Here is a 25,475-nt window from a genome sequence, read left to right as displayed (position 1 = left end):
AATATATATTATATTTAAATATTTTAATATATTTATATATACTTATATCTATACATTAAAGAAAGCTCAGAACCCAAGAGACTGGAACCTATCACTCCCTATGAATGGTTCTAAATGCTAAACTATGTGAAGAGCAAGTTTCAGCAGAGGCTAATAAAACCTTCTAACAGTGACTGCATGTTGGTTAATAAGCATGCCCTATTTGAAGCAAGAGATCCAAGTTCAAATTCTCCTCAGCAAGAAAAATAATTGACCTAAGTCTGGAAAACTTGAGTTGAATGAGATCATGTAAATATGATCAGTGATCATAGCCACATGTTGCCCACTCAGACCATACTCCACAGACAGATTTCTAAACATGTAATTTGTTCCAGCATCAGCAGAGTTGAGCTGTTTGGCACACAAGCCGCCAAACTTTTAGGCATACAATAAACTTTACTTATAAAATCTCCATTGCTTACATTCTTCATGCGTTTTCGTGGTAGCTAAGTAAAGGCTCCAAGATTCTAAATTAGAGCTTTACTGAGATTCTCAATGCCATGTCCCTCTGTGGACACAAATGGATTGATTCAAATAGACATTCGTGAAATTTACCTTTTGTTCTCAAGAATCTACCCATACAATAGTTTAGTGGGGAAAAAAAAAAAGATGGTACTTTCAGGAAGTTCAAAGAATAGTGTTTACTACTCATAAATGAAGACTACCTAGTAAGCTAAGAAACTGAGAGATTTGGAGGGTTGGAGGCCACAGGCAGTACTATTCAGTTGAAGCGGATCTGGTCATTAATTCAAGCTCCAGACAACTCCTGAGTTTTCCCTCGATGGCTCTTCAGAAGTGGAAGGAGAATTTTGACATCCCGCCCCTCCCCTGTACAGTGGGTTAGATGTCTACAGAGAAATATGCACTTGTACACTATGTCACAAGGCTAGAACAAAAGCATATATGTGATCACTCAAGAAAAATCAGGGGGCACTTGCAATTTAGTCACACCATGAGAACGTACCCAGTAAGGTGAAGGGAACGTACAGCAGGTCACGTGCATATGGCTATGTAAGACCCCCCCAAAATTAGTCACCTGTCACATGATCTCTAAGCGTCACTTTGAAAGGCCACCCTAGTCCAATCCACTGTGTTCAATCTACTGGAAAAACGAACATCAGTTACCTACAATGGGTGATTTCATATTCACTAAACGTAAGGAATGATAACAAGTTATAGCCACTAATTATGCTTATACTAATTATGCTGATCATACATGAGATTATACATCTCATGTATGATCAGTGGAACTTGAGTCCTGTTTGTATTTGCTCCTCTGTACGCATTTATACTAGCACAATGCCTACGATTCAGAAGAGCACATCTAATCAAACATGACTTAAATATGTTTCATCAACTTAAAAGTTTCAGATGTATGTATATGCTTACAGCTACTTAAAACTTTAGCACTTTCCTCAGTAGGAAAATATTAGCACATGATGTTACTCTCAGCGTTAACGGGATTCTTGCCATTGAGTTCTAGGGATGATGCCTCAGCCCATCGTCCTACAGACAGTTTTCTGCATTCAGCATTACCTCCTTAAAATAGTCAAAACTTATTTACTGAAAAGTAGGAGCCCCATTTTTACACTTTCTACAGCATGTTTATTTATGGCAATACACACTATCAGAAATTTTTCTTTTAAAACTCAGTAGCCAAACAGCAAGCCAAGGCTCTAGACATGCATCAGCAGCTCAAAATTGAACTTGTAACTTATTTCACAATTAATTACAGCAAAAATAATCTTTGAATATATGTATATTAAATACATCGCAAAACAATAACAGTAATTATATTTCTTAATCATGTACTTCGTTTTCATCCATCAATCACACACATTTGAGGTCTGTCAGGTGCCAGAAAATACTAATAATTACAGTTAATTAGACTTTTATTAGAAAATGCTTGATATTATTATTGCAGGAGAGCCATGTCTTGTCAAGAGTCACATGTAACTAATCCAAACCACAAAAATTAAGATGTTACAATATCAATTTACCTTGGGTAAAACCCCCTGATGTTTCTACATATGTGAGCAATTTTATCCTCCTTAGGATATGCAGTGGGGGGGATAAGCTAAATAAAGCTGTATAGCTACATACATTGACAGGATCAGGACTCTAGAAGTATAATAATTGAACCCAATTCTGATTTCACACAAGCTTTATAACTGGTTGCCTCTGCAACTCCAAATTACACTTACAAATTAGCTTTAAACTAAGTAAAATTTTCTAAAATCCACATACCTTCTAAAAGATAAATTTTTCCTAAAAGAAATATCTCTTCTTAATGGAAAAATACAGAAATAACAAAAAAACCATTGAATACTGAACTCTCCAGTATGTTTGCATACTGTGTTTATTAGGGAGACTTGAAGAAGTCATTAACAGGAAGTACACAAGAATACTCTTTCACCAGAGACTCTGGACATACTGCAGATATGTCTGAGAACAAGAAATGAGATATGAGATTCCCACAGAAAATAAAGTTTCTGCTGTGAACTATTAAGTAGGATACTATCCACTTTCACATATAACATACATTTTTCATTAATATTAGCACAAGCTAACTCACTGTGACAGATACAGGCAACGGAAAGATTAGGAAGTACGCAAGAATCAAAGCTTCTGTAAGTAGGGAGCAGATTGTTCATAAAAATGTCTTAAATATATTTGCTATTGTTGTTTTCTCAACAATGCAAAGTGATTACATAAATCATCCTGTAAAGAAAAATTACTTTTTATGAAATTAAAGATGGATAATGCTAAATTCAACAGTAAACCTGCCTTTTTTTTTTTTTTTTCCCCTTCTCTGCTTGATGCTACAACATTCTGCAAAGGCTTACAGTAGAAAACATCCACATATTTTTCCTGCCACATGAACAGCCTTTGGCTTTTAATAAGCTTCATGAACATACTTTTCTAATTCTTTTAAGGAAATCCCTTACAAATTGTTTTATTCTTAACTTGGTTCCAGACTTAAGTTTTTATTAGCAAAGTACTATTTATTGTGGGGGGCGGGGGAAGGGGATACAAAACCAACACAACCATGACACAAACAAAGTATATGATGTATTGAGTACATTTTGAAAGATCCATTTTGTATTTGCAGGTATTAATTTGAAAATGTTTTACTTGTTTTCAATTTAAAAAGTGTTAATCCACAGGCTGTGTACAGCTTATTGTTTTTAATACCTAAATTAGCATTGAAGACAGAGCTTGCACTCTACAGGGAAAACACTGAGATTTAGGGATGAGAAGTCAAGAAGCAGCAATTAATTTCTACACTGTAGTTCAAGTGGTAATAAGCATGATGCTAACTGAAAATCCACATAAAGAGAAAACTACCTCCAGTTTCCCAAGAAAAAAACAGAAAGTTATCCTCAAAGATCTAATACTGTTAAATATATATGACCTGCTGGGGGGGGAGGCTGGGAAGCAAATATTTTCGTGATAACAGAGAAAGTTCGGGATGCAGCAAAATTCAAAAGCCAATACAGGTAAGCAGACATTTTGCTCACACGATTCTTATTTTCTTTCAACTTCAGTACCAAACATGGATCTCTCTGCATGGTTGTCCCACTTCTCAAATAAGAACCTCCACTTCACACCTTCACTTAAGGCTTCTTGTTTTCAAATAACAATTTATACTTTGAACTTCACTTTGCCTGAACAACTTTGAACAGCATTTCACCATCTATATAACAGCTGCCTTACAGATACATAAAATAGATTAGTCAAACACTTATTAACATGTTCCTCTCTCTTCTGTGATCAGTTCTTCCCTTAAATGATCTTTTTTTTCAGTTTCTCTATAGCCTAGTAACTCTCCTTTTCTCAGCTCCTGGAACCTTGTTTTCTACCTGAGGGGTTGTTTTTTGTTTTGTTTTGTTAAAAAAAATAACAGTAATATTTAATGGAGTGCATGTACACTTGAGATTTCCCTAACAAGGATTAAATGTGACACTTCTCCCATTTGTATTCAAAAATGAAAGAGTATTTACATATATTTTTAGTAGCTTAATTCTCAGAGCTTAACAGAAACCTCAGACAAAAATGAACGAAACAAAAAAACCCACCACAAAACAAAAAATCTTCATCTAGGAAGATCTTTTAGATCTTTTTATCTTTTAGAAAATTGTAACAAAGCTCTTACAGGCCCATTGCACCTTTCACAGATTTCTGGGCAGTTGTTTTTTTTTTCAGAAGCAATATGTATGGTTTTGAGCACAGACATGACACAATGAGATTCCATTTCTAAATACCAACTAAAGCTTCATTTAGAACAAACAGAAGATAGACTTAATGACTAAGGAGTTAACAGCCCAGCTGTTGAGCAACCATAGCTAACTCAGCAGTGGCATCCCAAACCCATAAAAAGACAGCTTTAGTGCTTCCTCTGTAACTAAAGGAGAAATAACTAAGATTCTGTTAGATGTCATTGCTGGCTTTGTTTTGATTTCAAAATCTGTGCACAGCAGTGAATCTGACAAAACAAAAACAAACAAACAAAACTACAACAAATTTAGTTTAAGAAATTGATATTCAAAATGCAAAAATAAAATTAGTTCCTGGAGACAACAGAATCTCTGAAGAGGAACAGAGAGGTGGGGGGGTAGGGGAGTGGGGGGTGAAAAAGAGAGACTAGGGGAGGGAAAGAGCTGTACATTTAACTACATTATCCAATAATTTCACTTCTAGGACCCAGGCTCCTGCTTGCCCACCTGCATGTACTATTTCACTCCTTTCAGCTCTTCTGAAGCAAAACAACAATTCATTGGAAACAAAATCTGTCAGAAGCTCTGCAGATTCATTTTAGAGTTCACTCTCATGACACTATAGGTGAGAACTAGCTGGTTTCAACTGCCTCTGCCACTTGATCACTTCAACGTAATATCACCTTACTTCTCACAGATCTTCAACGTCACACTTGAGAGAGGATGCTGTATCACCGAAAACTATGATAGCGCATAATCACACTAACCAAGCTAATTCAGACACTTCAGGCAAAGGAACGCTACCAAAAAAAAAAACAAACCAAAAACCCTGTATCTTAGGGCCAAAAGGCAACCCAAAGGAGACCTGAAAAAAATGCTATGAAGCACGAAGACACCAGTTTCTGCAAGTGATGGCTAGCCCTGCCACTAAGAACATATGTAATTTGGAAACCACTTTTCAAAGAGGACAAGTTTAACGTGTTAATGTCTACATTGCTCCTCTCCCCATCTCATCTCTGTGTTGATGCATCCAAAAAGCTGAAGGACGTAAACAAATTAGGTCAAAGAAACTCGAATGACTTAGGGTCACTGACAAATTCATAAAAATCATCCTCTCTATGAACACTAGACTATTCCAAAAGAAAGATATAGGAAGAAAATACATCCTTCTACCACATCTCTCTGAGAAGGGCTGTCAGAAGACCCCAGGGGTGAATGAAAGCCAAAGCATTCAACTTCCTAGAAACTCCAAAGGGAGCTGGAAGCAGAAATCACAGCTCTGCATTTCTTAGTAGGAACACCTTCAGTGTTCTTGACCATCTAGCTAGAAGGTCTTACTTTTAACTTAGAAGTATCTGATATGTTTTTCTGAACCCTGCAAGGATCCTTTGGAAATATATTTACAAGATTATTTTTTTAACTATTGTTTTAATATCCAATTGTTCCTATGCAGCTGTATCTGGGACCTGATACCAGATCACAATGACATTTCTTTAAAGAGGGACAGAAAAATTATTTAATATGTTAGGGGATAAAAAGGGAAGGAGGAAGACACACTCCTGTTGAACTGCTGGCTTCAGAGAAAACGACAAGACTCAGAGATATTCTCATTTTCTGCTTTGGTTCAATTTGCTGAGAATAATTACATTCTCTTCCCTAGAGTAATTTTGGAGGCAAATGGAAGAAAGGTAACTCTTCTTCAAAACAGGAAGCATTTAGAGTCTTGATTATGTAAATGCCATTGAAGAAGTTTTCTAACATTCTTCCCTTTCTTCACAAAGTAAAACATTTTCAAGTTGAAAATACAGGAATGTCAACATAAGTTACTCAAGCTACAGGTCACCTACAGCTTTTTGGACACATTACCTGTGCTAAACTCTAGACTCAATTCACAATATGTGCAACTTGGGCTTTTTATAAGCATGGTAACATTCTTTCAATGATAACATGTTCACATTTCCCCCTTAATTCATTGCCCTCTACTAATAAACTTGTGGCACATCAGCTCCTAAGTGGAGTAATATTTTAAAACAAACAAACAAAACAAAACAAACCTCACCAAACAAAAATAAGTAAATAAATCCACAAAAAAAAAAAAAAAAAAAAAAAAACCAAAACCAAAAACCCACAATTACACATAATTTACCACAAATGTGGTATTTCACAAAGTCAAGAGATAAAAGTTTGAAAAAAGAAGGGACAGATACAACTTGTAGTCTGGCACAATATACAGCACATGACAAAGTTTGGAAAGAAAAGCCTATAGCTCCCTTTCTATCTCACCAAAACAAAACATACAAATAGCTATAATCCCCTCTCCATTTGGGGGCCAGTAAAGCAACTGCAGATGCACACAGTATGTGTGCACACAGCATTTCTTTCCCTAGAAACCTGAAATTTCGGACTTGGTGCCCAATCATCTATGTAATTTTTTAGTCCAGTTGTATGAAGAGATGCTTTCTACCTTCTGAAGTATCACTCCATTGCTCAGATTGAATAAAATTAATTCTTTCCTTCCCCACCCCCAGCTAACACAAAACAGATGGAAATTACACTGGAAGTTCTCAAAGAATTATCTTCTCCTTCAAATACCAATTACTGATCACAGAGTGTTCCTTAGATGCACAACATATTGACTGAACTCCACTGTGAGAAAAAGAATCAAAGTTAGACCTACTGGGAGTCTACCCCGGTTACTGAGAACTCTATTGGGTTTTTGTGGTTGGTTTGGGTTTTGTTGGGTTTTGTTTTGTCAGAACATATGCAATACGTGGGTGTTGGAAGAACTGAATATTTCTAAGTATCTTTGGTAGGCATCTTTCAGGACAATCCTTTAAAATGTACAACTTCCACACCTAAGCCTAGTGTTACATACCAGCAGACATAAGATCAACACTGAGGAGATAGCGTCCTTGCACGTAAGCAAAAGAACCTGCAATTCAAAGTTCAGAGGCTCATCTAGTTTTCTCATGTTTGTTTCACCCAGCTTTCAGATTTTACTTTAAATGACAATTACAGGTTCTCTGGAATATGGCTTTCTTATGTACGTATGTTATTAGTGGAATGGACTCCTTGGCATACCTATACTGAGAAGTAATCAGTGTGCGTCAGAAAAAAAAAAATAAAAAAATATTAATGCAGTTTGAAAGCTCGAGCACTAGAGACACGCAAGAGCTTATTTTCCAGGTTATGCGTTTCACCACTCACAATCATTTTCTTCCTTATCCTTCCCCAGCATTACCAGTTACTTACTACATTCATGCAATCAAAAAAAAAAAAAAAAAAAAAAAAAGAAAAAAGGAAAAAAATCTTATCGCAGCACATCCAGTGCAGAGTTGCATATAAATCAAAATTCAATTGTTTTAGTATCTGAACTCAATAAATTTCACACACAGGAGAGAAGCTGTATGCAAAAGGAACAAATTCTTCAATCAATCACAGCCAGCCAATCAAGCCAGCATATCACAAATGAAAATCCCCACTGAGTTACAGGCTGAAGAGCTATTTGGAACTACAATGTGGCCATCTACTCCTACCTTTGCTACAATACAGCCAGATAAGGTATTATTCTTTATCTTTAAAAGACCTTCCTATTGTGTTAAGTTAATTCAGCTGAGCTTTAGCAAGTGTGAGAGAGGAATCACAGACTTCTGCCTATCCTGACAGAGCACAATGCCTTCTGCCATGAGGAGTCCCAAAGAAGTCACACAGCATGCCAGGTACAAAGTATTTGCAGAAGTGAGCCCTCAGACAGGGCTGTAAAAGCTCTGGGTTAAGGAAGCACATGCCAACTTGCTTCTGCTTGATCTGTTACACAGCTTGACAGTAACAGATAGCCAGCTGCATTAGTGTCAATGTTCAGATAAGTTTCTCTCGATATCTGTCACAAAAAACAGACACGGTATCAGTGTGCCAGCTGTATTATCGGTCACTACATAGTTGATCATAGTTAATAACATCCTCAAGCACAGACACGGCTAACAAGTATCACAGACAGCAATTACTATTGTGCACCACAGTCACCCATATCGTTCTGACTCCGAGCTGCTGACGGCGCGCATTCAGAGAGTGCCTGCCTCCCACCTTTTCCCTCTCAAATACATTAACTTGCCTCAATATGGAGCCAGAGTTTGTTTTGAAACTCTTAACAGGATCACTGAAAGAAAAGAGGAAAAATACCATAAATGATCTTCTGGACTGTTTCCAGAGTAGCGTATTCTTTTAGTGATTGCTTTGGATGCAAGCCAAAAGCAGGAAGTGTTCTTGCAAATGAGCTCTCTACTATACTCAAGTACAAGTTATCATTTAATTCTTTTGTCAACATCAGCGCAGTTAGAAATTAAGCCTGTTTAATAAACAGGTTACTTGCATTTCAGTTACCAAACACCAATTTCTTCTCTATCCACCCCCCCCACACCCACTCAGCTCCTGTCCCCCACCCACTTCTCAACATACACACTCTTCTTTTTTAGATACTTTTTCTCCTTCATTGAAAGTAAAATTAGTATATTAATTACATCAACCATAACTAGGTCTGTAATCAAGAGCAAGTTAACTAAGGAAAAAAGTCAGTCAAAAAAAAAAATCCAAACAAACACATTTGAAAGCAACACAGTGCTTGATATTTTTAACAGAGCTTTAATACAGTCTACCGAATGGTTTTGTGAGGGCAGTTTTTCACATTACAATTACTCCTAATGAGATCACCTTCCACAGTGTACAAGCCCTCATCCCTTTCCAACAGAACAATGAAAGATTTGTGCAAGGCTAGAAAGGCCTCAGATCAATTCCAGTCAACTTCACCTTGCACCAAATTTGCTCATAAAAACTCATCAAGAACACAATCATGTTTTTATTTCCTGAGGACAAATTATTAATAAGGAGACTCATTTACTTTGCTTTAGGGCATCCCTAACCCTCTACAGATTTTGCAATCTTCACACAGACACCTCAGACCCAGTGACTGCTGGCAGCTTTGTTTCTGGATTCTGTAAGTTTCTCCTCTTCACAGATCTCTAGGGTTTTTTTCCAGTTTTTGACTTAAAACTTTTCTTACCAACAAATGTCTGCGCATCTTACAATAAAAATATTATGATATATAACCTCTTGTATTATGTTATGATAAAAATGATAGACCTGTATCAAATGTACATGAAAATACCTGTCTTCAAACTGCCCATTGTCATGATTTTACTGTAAGCAAAGACAAATATCCTTTCTCACACACACAGAAACACCTTATGCATGTAGCTCCAGAGATAGCAATGCTAAAGGTATCATTCTAAGAATACGGATAACTGAATCAGTCTGAATTAGAAAGTAGAACTCAGTAGTCTCAGATGTGCTAGTATTTTAAACTAATCATCGTGATCCCATGGCAAGCCAAAAGTTTAGGTTAGTTTTATGCAAAAAGATATTGTAGAAAGGAAAACATACTACATTCTGAAACCTTGATATTCTGTTTGAAAGTTCCATCTTGTGTTTTAATTTTTACACACTCAACACAAACTTTTAAGTTTTTATTGTGTGTTCTTCCCCTAACTAACCACACCTCATTCTAAATTTACTACCTCAGTTTTAGTTTCATTGTAATTCTGCCACAGATCATGTGAAAGAACAAATTGTTTAACTACTCGTATCTGAGACTATTGATACAGTATTCTGTAATAGGTATGACTTGCTCAGCATTACCAAGAGTTACAGGAACATCATCTTAACTGGTCTAAAATATTAGTCCTGAATCTATATTTATACTTCATACAACTCTAACTCTTCTTGTTTAAATTTAAAAATGTAGTATGTACCCACTGATCTCTGTATCCAGAAGGGCTGCTTTAGATTAGCCAGTGGGAAGTTTACAGATTGAGGATCTTTAAAAGCAGACTGATGACATATTTCTCTTGAAAAAATATAATAAAAGTAAGCTGGTAGAACATGACCTATAACGTACGTATTACAGCAAGTTGTATGTTTACTTACGTTCACATGTGTCTCCTTTTTGCTGGTACCCTGCTTTGCAGATACATTTTCCAATAGGCACTAACCATTCTCCTTCTGCGCTACAGTGCATCTTCGGCGAGTTCTCCGCCTCCTCTTCCGCACTGCTGACACAAGTTCCTCGTACTTCAACTAAAGAGGAAAACTCTGAGCCAGTCACTGTGTCAGGAAAAATAGCTAAGTTCTCAATGATGGACCAGCACTTCTTGTAGTAGACTTTGACAGAGACCAGAGCAATGCAGGCCCCTACATCCTGAAACGCAAGATAGAATCCTTTTTTGGATAAAGGTCCAATTTCTCTCACCTCCGTGTTAAGTTTCATTTTTCTCTCCCCAAGATCACCCTGGGTAAAACTTTCATCTGCTGCAATAGTGTCTATTTTTACATACTGGTTTTCTCGGATATTCCTGCCAGTGTCGTAGTCTGTTTCATAATAATACAAGTTAAAAGTTTCTTTACAAGTCCCCAGAACTCCAGGAAGACTGTTACAATCCCTCAGAGTGAATTTCAGTTCTACAAAAATCCTTTGTGCATTGCTTTTTGCAATCCAGTTAGTCCGAAGCCAGTTGTTTTGGTTTGATTCCATCACCTGGCATACCTGGTATGTTCGTATAGGAGTGTAGTTTTCATCCAGTCCACTAATTTCTTCCCACTAAAACAATAACAAACAGTTAGTAATACAAACCAAGTATGCTACCAGATGTAACCACTGTGTATTTTAAAAGGCTTCATGCAACTCAAGTCTCCCTCTTTTTTATCAGAACAGCTTCATAAAAGGTAAGTTAAAGTTAAAATACTCTTAAGCACGAAAATTCGTATTAACACAGCTGCCCACTCTCTCTCCCTCTCTTTCCCACATATAAATAACTTCTAAAAATCATTGTTGTATCAGGAGCACAGTTGTAAAAGGAAAGCCTCAGAGAAGTCTGTTCAGCATACCAAGCTCTGATTACACATGAGGCTCTCCCACATTTCTTTAAGGTCATGAAGAGAAACCTGAAATCAGTGAAGTCTTAGACACTGAAATTGCCTAGCGTTACAGCACATCAAACTTGTGTACATAAAACTTCCAGTGGAACTTCCAGTTGTACAGAAAGCACGGGAGCAGGTCCTGAAACTTGTGAGTCCGATGATTTTCACTCCTATATGATGAAAGTGGAATAGAGAGTGAAGGCAAGAGAAAACAGACAGAATTAAAAGTCTGAAAACACGAAAACATTTTGGTTGTCCTCTTTGTATTCAGTCCACCTTCTGTCCTACTTGCAAACCAAAGAAGATAAGCAGGAGCTCTTCGCCTCACATTTTGTTCAGTGGCTGCATCCATGTTAAAAGGAGCAAACTTCGTTTAGTTGGGAGTTCAAAGGAACCATGAGATTACAGACATAGTTAAGAACAATCCACGGGACTGAAAGTTCATTGGTTCAAAGCCTGAGTTTTGTTGTTGTACCCTCTTTAGGGCACCAACTATGTAAGAAACTGGTAAGCCTGTAATAGCCCCATAGTTTTTAACAGCCTTTGGGAACATGGGAATTTGCACCTCCGCAATGGCAAACCTTCCGGGAATCAACCAGGCAGATCTGCCCAGGTGTAAGCAAAACAGTATCTGTCTGTCACCCTTTTCACATTTCTTGTATCATTTAATTTACTGCTGAAACCGCAGCTGTAATAAATTAGGGGAGGGGGTTGAGCTATCCTCACCCGATGATAGAGACAACCATGACCATGACTTCTCCGTATGGCACTTAGCCCTCTGGCCCTGTGTCAATAATGCACTTAAGCTCATGCTTAAGATCAACGACAGTACTTATAAGCTTAATGGTAAGCATGTGCTTAAGTGCTTTGTGGGACTAGCATACTCAGCACCTCTTCAGGATGGAGCACCCACTGACATTCCTTACACCAATAACCAAGACTGGAACACATTGGTTTCCCAGACTAGGAGCCCCGCAGTATACAGTACTTTGCAAGCCTATTTGACAGCAAACGAGATCATTTTACTGTTGGTGTACTGCTCCAAGAAAAAGCAGATGTGGCTGAATTGATACTGGAAGTTATCACCACAAAATATATCGAGACTGCAGATGCTGAAATGCACAGAAGTTGTAAATATTAAAGCGCATTTCAAAGACCTACAGTTAATATAGATGTGGTATGTATGGTATTATATATGTATATGGTATTAAATGATTGAAATATATTAATAAATGGTCATGGAATTAACTGAAGTGACTGCTATATGGAACTGTATTAATCTAAAAACAGAAGAAAGTCTATCTTCATAATAGATTTATTAGATCTGAATGACTAAGATTTTTTTTTTCCCTCTATACAAGAACTAGTACAAATAAAGAAATTAAAAATGGGCCCCAGACTGAGGCTTTTGGCTCTGCCATGTTGAAAAACAAAATAAAACAAACCAACCAACAAATGAAAGAAAACACAAATATGACAAAAAAGGCTTGAAGCCTAAATTTTTACTGATTTTTATATTCTCCGGGTAGCATTGAGGTTGGGGGGTTTTTTTGAGTTGGTTCAGGGTTTTTTGTTTGTTTGTTATCTTGTGTAAGTAGTCCTCCCTCAAAACACCAAGCCAGATTCTGCAATGATATATTGCAGTTAGACGATGTATCATATCTTTGAATTGAAAGTAACTCTAACACAACAGAAAATAGAATCTAACTCCTCAGGTTTTGATGTGGACTGCTCCATCAAAACAAATCCCCAAGCCTCCAAAAAAGAAACAGAAAGCAAACCAAACAAACAAAACAACAACAAACAAAATACAATTAACAAAATCAAACCATTTTTCATAATACAACACAAATAAGGCTTCTTGGGGTCAAAAGCCCACTACATGAGGCTAGCCAGTATCAGAGATATTCTTATGCTAGAATAAATACAAAACTCTAAATTCAGATAAAATTCAGTCCTATTTTATGTTATCCCTAGCACTAAACACTGAAGTCTATTTCTCCATATTTTCCTAAAACCACGGAGTATGATTTTCCAAAAAAAATTAAGGAAATACGAATTATGATTCAATTAGGTAATCACAAACTATTATTTCTAGTCCATTGGAGGTGTACCTGCTTCTCTGTGGGAGGAAAAAAACCACCACCAGCACTCCAGGATATGTTTTCGCCTATGCCATCTATGGTCACATTTCACTGAAGCATATTTAAAATTATCAGTTCCATGATAGCTTTTACAGCAAGAATATTTAACTTCTCTTTGTCTTGCTGCAACATATAGCAATATACATGCAATTCCATTTGAATGTGTCCTATTCTGCTGGTTTCAATATATGGTATTTTAACTTCTTAGCTATCTTAGCAATGTTTGAGATCATTGTTCAATGTAACATTTACAGCTGAATGGGGCATTTAACGAGTGTCTGGCTGATATATTCTGTTCTGAGATGCTGCAGTACTTTCTCTCAAGAAGGAGATTTTCTGATTTTATTCCAATGAAGTCTTTACTGAATAATAAAAATTTCAGTTATTAAAATTAGAAAAAAAAAATTCAAAATTACATTATTAAAATGGTACTTTTATGTTAATTTACATACAAGTATTTCTGAGCATTTTCATGCATACAAATCCAGCCATTAGTTTTGATTCACTTTTAATTCCTGCTGGAAATTGGCTTCTAACTCTGAAAGTCACCTATTACTATTTGTTGAATTTGACTCTACTTTCATCTTTCAGTATGCTGACGTGTAACATGTGTTGACATGACTTTCATTATCTACAGGTTAGCCTAATATAATTGCCACCAAGCTAATCTTTCGAACACCTCTGGTAAAGGCTTCAATCAGTGCAAAACGCTAATGCCAAGGTTATTAGCCATCATACCGATTCAGCTCGCATTACATTCTTTCTGAAGTCTTTAGATTTGTTTCCAGTTTATGCTTGTATTGATTTTATGATCTTGCTTTTAAAGAAAGACACTTTCAGATTTTCATTCTTCTTATTTAAAGGATTTGTTACACTTTTATATCCCCGCTCACACTTCACACTCTCCTGGTTCCAGATTTCTTAATGCGCTGAAGATTAAGGGCCCGATCCCCCAAGACCTTGTTCATGCAAGTAGTCACAATGGATTCAGCAAGACTGCTTCCATGGGTGAGAACTGTCCATATAATTTTGGATTTGTCAGACTGAGCTAAGGTTGGACTGAGCTACGGTAGGACAATATACCCATTATATCTTTCTGAAAGTGTTCTTTCTCCAGGCTTGAGGAAGAAGAGGTTTTATAGCATTTTTAATTCAGACTGAAAGCAGCATTTCTCAACTTTATGTATACAATAAATAAGACTATACACCGAAGCTTCTAAACTTGTCGTTTTTTATAATGATGTCATTTGCAATGATGTATTCCACGGAGTACCATGAGATTAATTTGTAAGCAAGCTGGAGGTAGCCTTAACCACATAATTTGTGCCTAGTTCAAGATAACAAGCTCCTCAAAACTTCTGGATGTTTCAAGTGTGGAATGTCATTTCAAACACATCCACAGTATAAATGTTTTTATTTTAGAGAACTTCAATCTGTGCTATTCAATTACAAAGAAAACATCATAAACAAATTTATGATCATCCATTATACAGAAAATGAAAAACATATTTTTAGAAAGTTTCCATACTGAAGTCAATCTGCTGTTTCTATAGTAAGAAGGAAAAAGTGATTTAAAACATTGTGTTATAAATATATAGAGCTTTCCAGCACAGCACAAAGGATTACACTACAAAACATAAAGCTACTGAGAATATTTAAGTGAGTTTCTAAAGAGACTCCTCCTTTTAATTAGCTTGTACACTTGAACACTGGAACCTGAGGTAAGCTTCCTTCTATTCTAAAAATGAAAAGCCGTAAACACTCAGTATGATTACTGAAATGAATATGAGGGGGGGCTAGTTTAAACCATGTCATTCAATTGCTTTAGTAAAATAACTACTCATCTTCAGGAACTTCATTTTTGCCTGCAGTACTTACCCCATTAGGAGGAGAGGAAATCCATTCCAACTCTGTCTGTTGTGCTTTAGAGTCCAGCAGTATTACTAAAACAGAAAAAAAACGGCATTTCCACTGATTGTTAAATATAAGTGGAAAAATATAAAACCAAAAAACAAAGTCTGAATTTTAAAGGGTTTATATTAATAGAACTTTTGCACAAAATAATTTTTCTTCATATTATAAAAAAAATCTGCAACCACAACGACGCATTTACTTGTGAGCAAATGATTAAATGATTATGTACCATCCACATGTAAGCAGATATGCACTAATCTTAACAATTTCATTGCTTAAATCAAAGTGTATTGTTTTCTTACTGCTCTAAAGTATTACTAATCAGTCATTAAGATGCATGCTCCCTTCATCTTCTTTGTCATAAGAAGTACATTTCCCATATGCTGGTTATTTCAATGAGCTTAAAACAAACACACACCAACATTTCAATACTTTTCTAAACTGATCTAGAGAGGACTAGTCTATACCTACTCGGAGCTGCACTGCAAAAGCAATGGTCTTTTTTTTGAGTTTAAAAGAAAAAAATATACGTCCCTTAGGTGATAAAGCAGTAATTCTATTAGCAAATGACAACAAAGAATACAGAAAATAAAAGACTCTGCAATTACATCACACTTTGCATACACAAAATACTGCAAACAAAATCAAACTAATTTACTTAATGGTAATAGCTTACTAAAATCTTCATGTCATTATACCCCAGTGACACTTCTATACAAAAATACATCAGTTCTGGTAGCACGGCAATTATTTTCAGCTAAATGGAACTCCATCTCCAAAAGTGGTTAATCACAGCCTAATAAACCAACTCTTACCTATTTTACACTACATATTGGAGGTTATACTATTGCTGTTCTGTTACATCCAAATACACATTTCTATATATCTTACATTTTAGCTGTAACTATAATCTTCTTTCGTAGCATATTATTATAAGTTTCTGTAAGACTTTCAAATGGTACATATAATAATCTATGATGTTCAAAAAAAAAAAATAAAAAAATAGTGAAATAGTTTGCTGTAATACTTTCAAACAGCCAAAGCTATAGAGTGATCAACCATATATCTAGGTTTTTTACACTTTGAAAATTCCTTCTCCAAAGCTACACAGCTAACCATGCCTCTATTTATTTGATTAAATAAAAAGAAACATTTCTAATTTAGATCTATTCAGTATATATTTAGCTATAAAACCATTTATAACTTTATATACAGCATTTAAGTACTGATATTTCAGCGTCATTTAAGGGTGTAGCTTGAAGCAACTTTTGTCAGGTCTTTTGAAATGATTGTATTTCTGGCTTCGGCCCTTTCTCCTAGCAGAATTTAACACAAAATTTCAGTGAATTACTAGAAAGACGAGATGACTATAAGAGTTATTTAAAGGTTCACACAGCACTATCTGGAATGTTAGCTAAACACATAAAACAGGGGCTTCCAGCTCTGTATTTTAGTAATAAAGTGGAACTAGTCATTAAGGAAGTTTGATAGTCTCTCTCTAGAAAGATTATCTGCTTATTTCATTAAAGCTTGGATTCAAGGGGCTTTACTTTGTAACACTTTCTATAGAAAAGCAGGTGGTGTGTGTGGCGGTTTGTTAAACAAGAACATTTATAAGGGTCCTGGAAAAAAAAAGAGGTACCATGAAAAATTTAACCATTTCAGGACCAGCACAACGTCCCACGGCTGCAACTCATTACACTTTGGCAGCGATTCTCCATCACGTAGCAACGGGCGGCCACATCTCAGAAAGAAAAGTCAACAAGCAAACAAACATAAAAACCTGCTCTGCAAAAGGAACGTAGCATTTTCGTGTGGCACCCAAAGTTACCACCGGGGAAGAGCTTTCCAGGCCGGGGAGCCCCGGGGCCCCCAGGGCTAGCTTGCGCCGTGGCGGGAAGCGATGCTGCCGTGCTCTGCGCGCCCCGCCGGCAGCTGCGCGCCGTTACGCAGCCCTCCGCGCGGTCCCTCCGGGGGGCCGCAGTGGGACAAAAAGCGAAAGGAGGCGTAAAACCGGTGAGGGAAGGGCGGGGGCTCGGCCGCGGGGAAGGGGCTCCGCGAAAGCGGGAAGCAGCGGCCTCTCCCCTCCGCGGGGAGCCGCAGCAGCGCACCCACCCCGGGAGCTGCGCGCAGGCAGCCGCGCCTCCGCGCTGAGGAGCCGGGCTTGCCGGCCGAGCAGCAGCGGAGCGCCAGCACAGGCGGTTCCCCCAGCCGCACCACCCTCAGCGCGGCAGCCGCCGGGTTGGGAACGCCGGGGACGGCAGCGCCGGACGGAGCCCCGAGGTCTCGTAGCCGCGGGGCGAAGAGACTGGACACTATTCCAGTGTATGCCTTGCGGACATACACACACACACACCCCCACCCTCGCCACGGAGTGAGCGTCCGCAGCGGCCCCGCGTCTGCGCTCTCCCCGAGGGTCCCATCCGCGGTGCTGGGCATCGGGTTCCGCCGGTAACGCGGTCACCCCCTGGCTTGGACAGCCAGGCGGACCCTGCCGCGCTCCTCTCCAGCATCTCACCGCGGCTTTTATTTAGCTATGAAAGGGAACTCGGAAAACTTTGCAGACTTTCACCCCGCCACCCCTCTTCTGTACCCAGCGGGGACCGGTGGGAAACCGCGCGAGGCTGGAGCCACCACTGTCCCTTCGGTGAGGCTGGGGGTGAAGCTGTAAAGTTACTAATACTTTTTTTTTTTTTTTTTAACTCGCTTTTTCTTCTTCAGGAGTTTTCTGCGCTTGAAGCAGATAGCCGCTATCAGTCCCTGTCTGCCGCTCGCCCCCTCCTGACCCTCCTTTGGCTAGGCTGATTTTCCCCAAACACATACACACATAATGCACGCGCACTGATACGTATAGATGCACAGACACATCTCCATACACGTATTACCCACACACACGAGGCAGACTGCCGCCGGGAGGCACCGGCGCAGCCCCTATCGCGATGCAGTCTGTAGGGCAGAGTGGGGCAGGAAACCCGCACGCTCCTGCCCGCCTCCCTGCTGCCTGCCCGGCTCTTCTCCGCTCCCCACTTCACGGCCACGCGTTAGTACTCCCCGTGTGTGGGTCTCTGTGTTTTATAGCCCCTCCAAATAAACTTTCGAAATGCTGCTAAGGAAAGGCTCTCTCCTCTTTCCAGCCTCGCCATTGCCGCCTTCTCTTGAGGGCAGAGGACATTTTAATCGAGGGCTTTTTTTTTTCTTAAGCTTCAGTTAGAAGCTAGAAATGGCATTATACTGCACGCCAAAGGTTTGATGAAAAATACTGATGTACACTGCAGAGGGGGGGAACCCCCGAAAGCATACACATGCAAAGACACCAAAAAAGCCCCTGACTTCCCCTTCCTTGTCGTCGTCTTCCACACACACCCGCCCCCCGAAGATGGAGACGGACCTTCGCTTTTGGCTGTCAAACGCGAGGAGGGCGCTCCTTTAAATCATTTTGGATTTTCTCACCGTGAGAAAAAGATTCCCAGATGGACTTTGTGAATTGATTTTATACACCTCCATCAGCCTCTGGCAGAAAGCTGCCTGATTTATCTCTGTGCGCGGGGGAAACAAACGTCCGGGGTTCGCCTTGCACAGATACCAGTGTTGGATGGATGGGAATCGGGAAGGAAAGTCCCCTTGTGATACGCAGGTGGTGTAATACATCCATGCCTAAACCTCTCCGGCGGTGCCGGGGAGAGCACACACGTTGCAGGCACAGGACGCCAGGCTGTATGTATCCTCTTAAATGTATGCCCAGCCTGCATGGCTAGGAGGTGCAAATCTGCACCCGTTACTCCTTCCCACGGCGTGTACACGGCCCCGCGGGACCGGAGCGCTGCAGGCCCCCGGTGGGCAGCGGCGAGGAGCTGCCCCGCAGCCTCAGCCCCGCGCCGTGCCCACGGAACGTCCCGAGTCCTGAAACTCGGCTCTCAGCCCCTGCAGCCCCCAGCCGGGTAGCGGCGACGTAACCCGCCCTCCCTGCACTTCATCGGGAGGATTACAGCTGCCACAGGAGAGTGGGGCTACCCTGCACGGATCCCCGGGCCGGGGGGCTCTTTCCACAGCCCCAAGCCTTTTCATCACGTGCAAATGCCTCACAGACCTCATTCCTGAGAGCGAAGGCAGTTGTCCCGACCTCTATGACACTCACCCGCACATCCCCAGTGGATGTCTTGCTCTTTCCTCCCTCCCGCCTCAACCAAAAAAAAGTCTTTTTCTTTTCTTAAAGGGGGGGGGGGGGGGGCTGACAAGCAGCTCGCAGCGCCAGGCAGATCCTCCGCCAAGCCGCCTCACAGACTTCCTGCGCAAAAGCAATAAATAAGCCCAAACTTTTGTTTCCCGCATCACCTTACCTTCTTTTGCAGCCTGTGCCTCCCCCGTGTGTGCAAAGCGGAACAGCCAGACGGAGTACAAAATAATCCAAGAAGGGACCCTACTTTGGAAAACCATGATGCAGGAGCGGGGCGATTTTATATTTCTAGCTATGTATTTCTAGACACTGCCACTGCCGCCGCTTGGTGGGTGCTAGAGGACGGTGGAGAATTTGCTGTGCTAGTCTCTGGCTTGCCGCTCCCTCCCTCCCGGCTGCCTTTCTCTTTCTCTTTCTCTTTCTTCTCCTCCTCCTCCTCCTCCTCCTCCTCCTCGCTCCTTCCTCCTCCTCCGCCGCCTCCTCCGCGCCGCTGCCGGCTCCAGCACCCGCCCAACCGCCCGCCAACCCCGACTGCAGCCGAGCCACCCGCGCCGTGCTCCGATAATATCAATAAGGGCGAGGGGGCGGGACCGCAGCGGCGGGGCGGCCCGTCCCTCAACCTGACTGACAGCCACTGAGGGCCAAACAGCAGCGATCCTCAGCGCCCGGCGGGCCGAACCGGCGCCTGAGTCGTCGCGGCCGGGGAGGGCGGGATCGGCGGTGCCGCCCAATGAGCTTTCGGCGGTGTCGGTTTGCCGCCGGTGCTGGGGAATCGGAGGCTGTGCGCGGGGTGCTGGCGGCGGGACGGAGGGACCGAGCTGGGCGGAGAGTCCGGATGGCGCTTGGTGCTGGCCCGCAAGCCTGGAGCCGGCCGGCCGCTTGTTCTCCGAGCGAGTGAGGCGGCCAGTCCCAGGGCTCTGTGTGTTCTCCCCGTGCCACAGCTGCCGGGGTAGGGAGTGGGAAAAGGACCCGGCTCCAGCCCGGACCACCGCCTCCGGGTCCTGGCGCTGCCCTCGGCGCGGTGTCTGCCCGTGGCTGGGCCGAACGTGCACCTGGGCTGCTGCCACCGAAAGGAAAACTTTGGCAAGAGCTGCGGGATGGTGCCCCGAGACAGGGCTCTGCCAAAAGTCAGGTTGCTCAGGACTGACATCACCCGGGCTCCCTCCCTTCCCTTTGTTTTATTCGGGTTTTGTGTCCCGCGCCTCCGGTTTTCCCCAGGTACGAAGAACAGGTTAATGACAATATAGATCTTTCTTACTTGGGGGCGGATGGGAGGGAGAGGCGGTTGCTTTCCCCACCCTCTTCGCCGGGTGTAACCTGAAGCGAGGGCAATCCGCTCACAGCGAGACGATTTAAATAGGAAGGGAGGGGGGAAAAAAAAGGGGGGGGGGGGGGCAAAAAGCAAAACACGAGGGGGAGAGGAACTTGCCAAGTCTCTTTTGTCAGTGCTCACCCTGCGGGCCGGGAGCGCTTCTCCCGAGGATCCATAAAACCCCTCCGCTTTCCTTTCCTCAAACCCACCCTTGCTCCTCAACGAGTGGAACAACAGAACGAAGCGACACCAAAACTCGCCCTTCCCTGGCCGAGGCTGCAGGGTGGAGAGCAGTGCGACCAGCGCAGTGTCTCCGTCGGCCTCGGTGGGAGCGCTCCTCGCCCCGGCCGCGGCGGGACCGGGGCCCGGGCAGAGGCTGGTCATTGTAACCCCCGCGGCGGGAGGCGTCGGTCCTTGCCACGGCTGCTTTCCCCGCTCCGCGCCTCTTGCGAAGCCCCTTCCTAGTCTCTGCCTCGAACTCTGCCCCGCGCACGTTCCCCGGGCTGATGCTGTTCAGAGCGGGTTTTTGTACAGCTCCGTAAAAAGTGCATCACCGTGCCCTTTCGGAGGATGGAAACGAGATGTAAACGGAATAAGTGATTATTGTCTTGGAAGCAGGCGAAGCCAGCGAATCGAAGGGGGTGTAATTGCAATTCGGTGGCAAGATTATGCGGGAATCTGAAACAATCTTTGTGCAAATGGGGACCCTGGAACAGAAAATGTCGTGGAAATTAAAATTGAGGGTTGTTTGTTTATGGGACCTTCAGGTAGATAAAGCAAAATTATAATAATTATTATTATTAACAGTAATAGTAGTAATAATATCCTCAGCATTGTCGAATAAACAGCCACCATACTCCGAGCTTTGAGCACTTTCCCTGTGGTTTCCTTGTTACTTCTGAGAATGGTGTGGAGGTAGCCTCAGAAATGCAGTGTATTCCTTCCACTTGCTGAGTAATTGATACTCAGGTCTTAGAATATGACAGGTTTTGTGTTTCATTCAGAATGCTCTTTTGATACTCTGGATACCATGATGAATGTAAGCAAAGTATGCACTCTTGATTCTCTCATCCTCTCTCATCTGTCATTCCCATCTTCATATGTGCGTACTCAGAAAAAGGAGCTGTGCAGAACAGTGAGTTTGCTTATCTTCTTTTAAAAAGACTATTTTGTTTTAAATACTTACATGCAGGTATTTTGTAACTTCTTTGCAAATTTTCATAGGTAAAGCTAGTTTTCATGTGGCATATGTCGTAACAGTGATTAAAGCAGATGCAGGAAGTCCTTAACCTGGTTAGTCCTCAACAGTCTCCTAGCACAAAGTTCAGGCGTTTCACTACAGCATCATTAACCCCAAAAGGCAAATTTTAACCTACGGAATCTATAAAAAAAAAAATTACTTGTATTGAGACTTTGAATGACTGTGTTCATAAAAATGCAGGAACTTATTAAATGAACAAATTGATAGGAGAAAGGCTCAAGTGGTAATGAGATATATCCATGTCTTGCATATAGTACTAGGCCAGGCACTTTTTTGCATAAACACCTGCATTTATACAAGCTATATTGTACTATATTGTACAATCTAACGCGTATATGTGTATAGTGTCTGTACACATATAAGGTTACTTAAAAGTGTGTAAATATATTAACCACACAAAGGATATGTGGACACGACTCAATGTATAAAGAAATTAAATAAGAGATTTAAAAAAAAAATCTTCCCAATCAACTCATTTTAAATGCTTTGTCTTCCTGATGATTGTAAATTGAGCTGAAGATGACATACTATATGTATTACTGCCTTAAAAGTCATGGATGTATTCACAGTTACACCAAAAAGAAACCATATACATTGAGAGGGTATATTACGGTATGATTTTTTAGATTGTGCTTCTTACAGAAAAAACCTTTGAGAAATCAATTCAGAATTTGGAAACAATTTTAGCTAATTTTATTTTTTTTTTCTTTTTCTCTGCTTCTTTGTCATATTTTCTAATATTTCCTTGTATTCTGTAGGATGTATTGCCTGTATTGCATCTCCTCTGGCTGAGAGTTGGATCTCCTGTGAACAAAACCAGAAAAGAGAAATATTACAACTGAACCAAAATACGCTGAATGGACTACAACCCTCAGATTTGGTACCAAAATCTATGAAAGGAGACAAGAAGAAGAAGGGGGGGGGGAAGCAACTGGGAACTTCATTCAGCATCATGTGTTACAATTTAGACAGCATCAAAGTAAATGGTTGTAAAAAGTACATTGTTCTGTTCCAGTTACTGTTTCTAATGTTGCTTTTTTATTCTGTTTTGTCCTTTTTTCCTTACTCAAAATCTGTAGGCCAGATTCTCCCTTTTATTTAAACTTGTGTGTAGTTAGAATGGCTTTCTTGATATTACCTAGCTTCCCTATACTGAATTGCAATGGTCTAAGCAGATTTTGGAGAAATATTTAAAGAATTTTGTCCTTAAAACTGACCAACTGTATCTTCACCACATAACTCAAACTGAAATTGTGGTACAAGAAATATGGGATGAATTTTAAGGGTGTACGAACATACATAAGGAAATAAGCATGGTTTGAAAGTAGTTATGAAATTCTGTTTTCACAAGTTCCCTTTTTTCAGGATTCAAACATTGTTTTTTGGCTACTCTGTGCAAGGCTGAAGCAAAATTTCAATAGCTTCAATAAGGTGTTGAAGGTTACCCTTAGACATAGTTCATGAAAATGATACTGAGTCTTGGTTCTGTCCACACAAGAATGATCCTTAAAACTGGTTTTGAACTGAAACACTTGAACTGTCTTTTACAGTAGTAAAAGTAGAAATTAGGCTTAAGTAATAGAAAAAGATTTTTTTTAAATGCTTAATTTAGTCATTTGTGGTCATAAGCAAAGCAATACCTAAGCAATTCTTTACCTGTGCACAAGATTTTCTATGAAATATGTAGCACACATTTTTATGCATTTTTTAAATGATTTTTTGATGAATTTTTAATATAAAAATGCAGTGGGTTCATGACATCTGACTTTTATATGTGTATAATAAATCACTACATGAGACTTTGCATTTAGTCTTCCAGATGTAATGGCATTTACATTCCAAATCTGGATCAGAGATGAATTTTCCATACGGTGTCAATTTTAGATCTTCAGGTGGGTTTATAAGTCAGAGGAGCTCTATTATAGTAAAGAAGGCAATGCATTAAATAAATATTACTGGTTCATAAAGAAATTGTACAGAATTGGAACTGTCTTGTTTGAAAAACATGCTCATGTAAGAAGTCCTTTCTATAGTTGAAATTTCCATTTGTTTGCTTGTTTGTTTTTAAACTATTTTAGTTAGCACAAATCAAAAATAGTGCTATAAAGCTTCACGCTTTAAAGTCTTCACATACACCAGAATGGTAATAACAATTCACTGTCAAATTTTCTCTTGGGGGTTTTAAAGTTGTACACTGAGCTAAATAGATACTTTGATTCAGTTTTCCGAATCTATGAATTTTCAATATACTTGAAAAACTCTGTTCAGAAATAGAGATAAGATGGTGTGTCATCTTGCCATTTAATGGAAATAAAATACATTCTATAGAACAGTACAAATTAAATTCAGGTTAAATATATATGTGAACATGAAATGCTTCTGCTTTTCCCAAAGAACAGTAGCAGAGTTATACAGGGTCCAAAACTATACTGCATCTGGGTCCTGTAAGACTGTTTCCCCTGGTAAATCTGAATCTGAAAACTGTTTTACTGGGGAACAAGAGCCTTTAGAGGACATACAGTCTGTGTTCATCACTCTTCACAGTCTGTTAGTATATCTCATTGTGCTGTGGACCTTCCCCTGGGAAGCCAGAGTCAGGCAAGCCAGTGCCATCATCCTGCAATAGCACCTGGGGGGGTATTCTGAAAGGGAATAATTTCCATTGCTCACCTATGAATTAAAGGAATGCCTTTGTGCCCGAGTGTAACAAGAAGTAACTGCACACATAAGCACATCATTGACTTCAATAATCTATAAGATTCAAAGTTTCAATTTTCCTAGGATGTTTGTCATAATAAAAATTGCACACAGAGCCTGATCATAAGGGTACCTAATTCTTATTTTAGTTAATTAATTGTAAGCAGTAGATAAACTCTGGCAATATGCTCCAGCGAGGTTAGTATCTTTCTGTTCTTCCTCAGTACAAGTGACAGCTGATCACTTCCATCTGTGACAGTCCTAGATTCTTCTTTCAGTCCAGCTGAGGTGAAAAATCAGACCCAGTAAATTTCCTCTTTCCATATATTACTTCCTCTTACAGTTAGTCTCAATCTCTCACTTTCCATGGTTCTGTGCATGAGCATGGAAGCACCTTTCTTCTCAATCTCCCTCCTGTGTTAGGAGGTAGGAGGAGTAAGGATACAAGAACAGATGCAATAATCCTTATTTAGTTCTGAAAGATAAACTACAGATTGCAATGGCAGAATTTCCAGTGCTTTCACCTCTAGATCCAGGAAGTGTAGTGATATGGAGCACCACTACTGACAGGAAAGCTGCCAAAGTGTATGGGAGAAGGTGTTCCTTAAAGTAGAATAATTTAAGAATTGCATCCCTCAGGAGTAGAACCCTCTGCAGATTTTCCTTTTTGCCATCTTTCACATACTCTCATGCTCTGTCAAGTTTCTGTGTGCATATACTGCCACTTCTATCCTTGTCTGTAGATTTA

The 25,475-nt window shown here is 40.3% G+C and overlaps 1 protein-coding gene and 1 long non-coding RNA gene across 7 annotated transcripts in view; one reads left to right on the top strand and one right to left on the bottom strand.

Moving 5' to 3' along the window:
• EPHA7 (EPH receptor A7) overlaps window positions 1-19,992 on the bottom strand; it is a 167,999-nt gene extending 148,007 nt beyond the window's left edge. For 5 of the 6 annotated variants that reach the window (XM_030490072.1, XM_030490076.1, XM_030490073.1 and 2 more), the window contains exons 1-3: window positions 19,621-19,992; window positions 15,248-15,312; window positions 10,236-10,905 (exon numbers count right to left, since the gene is read on the bottom strand). In XM_030490072.1, the coding sequence (XP_030345932.1) occupies window positions 10,236-10,905; window positions 15,248-15,312; window positions 19,621-19,717 (832 nt within the window). In that variant the 5' untranslated portion in view covers window positions 19,718-19,992. The remainder of the gene's footprint in view (window positions 1-10,235; window positions 10,906-15,247; window positions 15,313-19,620) is intronic. The other variant, XM_030490077.1, reaches the window with a different exon arrangement.
• Window positions 19,993-20,889: 897 nt separating this feature from the next.
• On the top strand, window positions 20,890-24,260 carry LOC115609520. Its single transcript, XR_003991886.1, has 2 exons — window positions 20,890-21,536; window positions 22,789-24,260. It is a non-coding gene; the product is annotated as an uncharacterized LOC115609520 (long non-coding RNA).
• The last annotated feature ends 1,215 nt before the right edge of the window (window positions 24,261-25,475 follow it).

The sequence above is a fragment of the Strigops habroptila genome, chromosome 6, assembly GCF_004027225.2.
Source record: "Strigops habroptila isolate Jane chromosome 6, bStrHab1.2.pri, whole genome shotgun sequence".
In the NCBI taxonomy this organism is placed as follows: Eukaryota; Metazoa; Chordata; class Aves; order Psittaciformes; family Psittacidae; genus Strigops; species Strigops habroptila.
This window is presented reverse-complemented; position numbering and strand designations above follow the sequence as displayed.